The sequence below is a fragment of the Neovison vison genome, chromosome 7, assembly GCF_020171115.1.
Source record: "Neovison vison isolate M4711 chromosome 7, ASM_NN_V1, whole genome shotgun sequence".
NCBI lineage: Eukaryota > Metazoa > Chordata > Mammalia > Carnivora > Mustelidae > Neogale > Neogale vison.
The window spans coordinates 194,850,848-194,855,998 of record NC_058097.1 but is presented as its reverse complement, the minus strand read 5'-3'; the positions used below and the strand labels follow the sequence as shown (position 1 = coordinate 194,855,998).

Here is a 5,151-nt window from a genome sequence, read left to right as displayed (position 1 = left end):
AGGACGCATATCTTTTTTTTTTAAGATTTTATTTATTTGTTGAGAGAGAGAGCACAGCAGGAGGAGGAACAAGGTGAGAGGGAGAGACAGACTCCCTACTAAGCAAGGAGCCAGATGTGGGACTTGATCCCAGCACCTGGGATCATGACCTGAGCTAAAGGCAGATGCATAACCTACTGAGCCATCCAGGCAGCCCTCATTTTTTAAATTTCTCATAATTATTGCTGAATAATAAATGTTTCATGAATACTTACAAACAGATCATTTTTAATATTACCCTCTAACTTATGCAATAGTTCTGCCCATTTTCACTAATTCATCAGTAATCACTCATTTGCAACTCACTTTTCTCAAATATTTCCAAAATATTACAACTGATTTGCCTTGATAAAGGGTTATAAAAGATATGGTGTGTATACATACACACATACACACACACAATGGAATACTACTTAGCTTTCAAAAAGAATAAAATCTTGGGGTGTCTGGGTGGCATATCTGGTTGAGTGACTGCCTTTAGCTCTGGTCATGATCTCAGGATCCTGAGATGGAGCCCCATATCAGGATCCCTGCTCAGAAACACACAAAAAAAGATTAAATATTGCCAATTGCAATAATGTGGATAAAGTAAGAGGGTACTATGCTAAGCAAAATAAGTCAGTTAGAGAAAGACAAATACCGTATGATTTCATGCATTGAAAAATTCTTTTTCGCATTCATAGTTCAACATTCCATAGACATTTTTCTATTAACTTGAACAATAATAAGTGTTCTTGGCTTATTCGCAGTTGGAAACAAAAACAAGGGACTTGATAAGCAAAAACCTCAACTGGAGAGAGTGTAAATGCTCAGCTGTATAGAAATGAAGACTACTTGCCTAGAATTAGTTCAGTGTGCTATGAACACCCTACGTGATATTTTATAGGGGGAAAGGAGATCAAAGTTGTTAAGTATGAATCAGTTAACTATTGGCCATCTTAATATATTTTCTTATCAGTTCTAACTACTTCTCAGTTGGCTGCCTTGGGGTTTTTATAGAGACAATCAGATGCCTGTCATCTCTTTTGGTTGGGGATTATGGTTTATTTCCTATTTCAGAATTTTCTGAAATTTTTCAGATAAAGAGTGGTAGTTTTTATATGACCCTGTACTTTTGCCTCTCCTCTTTTAAAAATATTTTGCTTCCTAACTCAATCTGAACATCTTTATGTTTTAAAATAGTATACATGCCCATCTGTATTTATTGTCCTAATTGATAATATATTATTCTACTTCTGACCACATTTCTTTTTTTTATTAACATATAATGTATTATTTGTTTCAAGGCTACAGATCTGTGAATCATCACTCTTACACAATTCACGGCACTCACCATAGCACATACACAATTCACGGCACTCACCATAGCACATACCCTCCCCAATGTCCATAACCCAGATACCCTATCCCTCCCCACCACCCCCCAGGCAACCCTCAGTTTGTTTCCAGAGATTAAAAGTCTCTTATGATTTGTCTCCCTCATCAGTCCCACCTTATTTCATTTTTTCCCTCCCTACCCACCATGCCTCCTCCCACCGTGCCTCTCAAATTCCTCATATCAAAGAGATCATATGATAATTCTGACCACATTGTTAAAAAGATTTTTGTTCTATGGAATTCTGCATCTATTTTGTTCTTCTTTTTCTTTTTCTTTCTTTTTTTTTTGTTGTAAGATTTTTTTAATTTATTTATTTGACAGAGAGAGAGAGAGAGAGCACAAGTAGGCAGAGAGGCAGGCAGAGAGAGAGGGGGAAGCAGGCTCCCTGAGCAGAGAGCTCTGCTGAGCAGAGAGCCCATGTGGGGCTCAATCCTGGGACTCTGAGACCATGACTTGAGCTGAAGGCAGAGGCTTAACCCACTGAGCCACCTAGGTGCCCCCTTCTTTTTCTTTTGAATTATAGCTTCCTTCTCTCATTTTTCTCTTTAATTTTGGGGAAAGATATATATGTTTATATTACATCTACATGGAAAAATACATTCTTTTGTGATTGTTATTAAGATGACTAATATTAAATTGTTAAAGTATATATAAAGAAGTAACTTTCCTCTAATCATCCCCAGTAATAATGTAATTAATGCTGAATCATTCTTTATATGGTTTGAGAATATTGGCACAGTTTTACTTCTCTCTCTCCTTTCTCTTATCCATTTCTTATATTTTTATATCAGTCAAGAGGTTTTCAAAACTGGATTACTAGTAAAACATTTTTCATAATTAACTCATTAAAAATTAGATCTGAGGGGTACCTGGGTGGCTCAGCGGGTTAAAGCCTCTGCCTTTAGCTCAGGTCATGATCCCAGAGTCCTGGGATCCAGCACCCTATCGGGCTCTCTGCTCAGCAGGGGACCCATTTCCTCCTCTCTCTGCCTGCCTCTCTGCCTACTTATGATCTCTGTCTGTCAAATAAATAAATAAAATCTTGAAAGAAAGAAAGAAAGAAAGAAATCCCCTGTGGGGAGCAAAAAAAAGAATTAGATCTGAAACTCCCATTCTTTATAAAACAATATTTGAAATAATTATTTTGACACAACAGTGTTTTACTATCTTTTACTTCTCATGACTTCTACATCACCAAATACCCAACACTTAATTTTTATTTTAATTTTTTAACAAACAAGATTATTTGAGTAACTAAGTTATTATTTTTGCATTAAACAAAACTTGCCATCCTTTATTTTAGTCAGGCAATAAAGCAGCTGGGCAAAGGAAGATTCAGCACTTTCTGCTCGTCCTTTGCAGGAGACACGTTTGCTAGGAGCCCCGTCCTCAACCAGTCCGGCCCCACTGAGTTCGTGTTCCACGTGTTCACCACCGTCCCTGAATTCCAGGTCCTCCTCTTCTTCCTCTTCCTCCTCCTCTACTTGCTGATCCTCTGCGGCAACACAGCCATCATCTGGGTGGTGTGCACACACAGCTCGCTCCGCACCCCGATGTACTTCTTCTTGTGCAACCTGTCTTGCCTAGAAATCTGCTACACATCGGTGGTGGTGCCTCTGATGCTTTCCAACATTTGGGGGGCCCGGAAGCCCATTCCACTGGCTGGCTGTGGGGCGCAAATGTTCTTTTTCGTCACCCTTGGCAGCACTGACTGTTTTCTCTTGGCGGTCATAGCATACGATCGCTATGTGGCCATCTGCCACCCACTGCACTACACCCTCATCATGACCCAGAGGCCGTGCGTCCAGATGGTGGCATGCGCTGTGGGCCTGGCGCTCCTCCTTTCCCTGCAGCTCACAGCCTTAATCTTCACGCTGCCCTTCTGCGGACACCGCCGGGAAATCAACCACTTCCTCTGCGACGTGCCCCCAGTCCTGCGTCTGGCCTGCGCTGACATCCGCGTGCACCAGGCCGTCCTCTACGTGGTGGGCATCCTGGTGCTGACCGTCCCTTTCCTGCTTATCTGTGTCTCCTACGTGTTCATCGCCTCCGGCCATCCTGCGCATCCGCTCCGCCGAGGGCCGCCGCCGGGCCTTCTCCACCTGCTCCTCGCACCTCACCGTGGTCCTGCTGCAGTACGGCTTCTGTGCCTCAGTCTACCTGGGTCCCCAGACTAGCTCCTCAGTGGACGAGGACCGCCAGTTTGCCCTGGTCTACACCTTCATTACCCACCTCCTCAACCCGCTGATTTACACCCTTAGGAACAAGGATGTCAAAGGTGCCCTGAAAAAGGCCACCAGTAGCAAAGGAACAGCTGAAGCTCTTTAAAGTTTTAGGGGAAACTGAAAGACGTCGTTGAGTATGTGACAAAGTAAAACTCTTACATACAAATGCCAGATTTACATTGATTTCTCCAAAGTTTGGAGTTTCATGAATTCTGTTCATAACACTTTTTTTTTTTTTTTGCTACAATTCATTTTCATTTTCTTAAAGTTCTTTGAGCTGAAAACTGGACAGGGATACTGTAGGCTACTGTTCACTTAGCCACAGATTAAAAGTCTACATTTCCTGTGAAGCAACATCATTAACCTTGAAGCCTCCTCTTGAGGAGCAATGGTATTAACTGAGTCCTTGAAGAATGTTCATAAGAACATTTCACCTTATAGGCCTTATTCTTGTGTTTTTTTTTTTTTTAAAGTGTGACAAGTAACTGCCTGGTCAATGTGCCCGTTTCCTTTGTTAAGCCTCTTTCACATGTTACAAAGTCCCAGTGGGTGGGTCTAGTCTATGTTCCCACATTTCAACCCAGGAATGTATGAGTAGATCAGGAAAGGTGAAACAGAGTCAGTTTTCTCTGAGAATCAACAGATGTTGAGAGTAAACTGCCAGATTTCGAACATAAGACCACTAGGTTTGGGAAAACAAGAGTGGGGCATCAAGTGTCATGGAAAAAACTGGGTGCCTGGGTGGCTCAGTCAGTAAAGCGTATGCCTTCAGCTCAGATCATGGTCCCAGAGTCCTGGGATTGAGCCCTGCATGGGACCTCCTGCTCAGCAGGGAGCCTGCTTCTCCCTCTCCCTCTACCTGTCACTCCTGCTGCTTGCACTATCTCTCTTTCTGTGTCACATAAATAAATATAATCTTAAGAAAAAAAAGAAGCAACCAGCCAATCTTACTATATTCATCACTTTGACAAAAAAATTTGAAGTTATCATGTGCATGGTCACCCAAAACCTGGCCACCATAAATACTTATTTAGTTGTATCTCATGGTGATATTTTGCGTATCTATTGCTGCATCTCACCACAGATTCTCAGTGTTCTCTTTACAATAGAAGTGGAGTCATTAGTACCTTTAAATAGTCAGTAACCTTTTCAACATTGGCCACATCAACTTCTTTCCAAATACATCTGCAAAAGCAAGGGAAACAAAAGCAAAAATGAACTTTTGGGGCTTCATCAAGCTCAAAGGCATCTGCACAACAAAGGATACAGTCAACGAAACAAAGAGACAACCCACGGAATGGGATAAGATATTTGCAAATGACACTACAGATAAAGGGCTGATATCAAAGATCTAATCCAAGATCTATAAAGAACTCCTCAAATTCAACACCCAAAAAAGAGATAATCAAATAAAAAAATGGGCAAAAGACATGAACAAACACTTCTCCAATGAAGACATACAAATGGCTAACAGACACATGAAGAAATGCTCAACATCATTAGCCATTG

General features: G+C 41.3%; 1 protein-coding gene across 1 annotated transcript; it reads left to right on the top strand.

Moving 5' to 3' along the window:
• The first annotated feature begins 616 nt into the window (after positions 1–616).
• On the top strand, positions 617–3,745 carry LOC122913673 (olfactory receptor 10Q1-like). The gene is given in 3 exon segments (XM_044260322.1): positions 617–627; positions 2,721–3,468; positions 3,470–3,745. Coding segments are annotated over 3 exon segments (1,035 nt in total).
• The last annotated feature ends 1,406 nt before the right edge of the window (positions 3,746–5,151 follow it).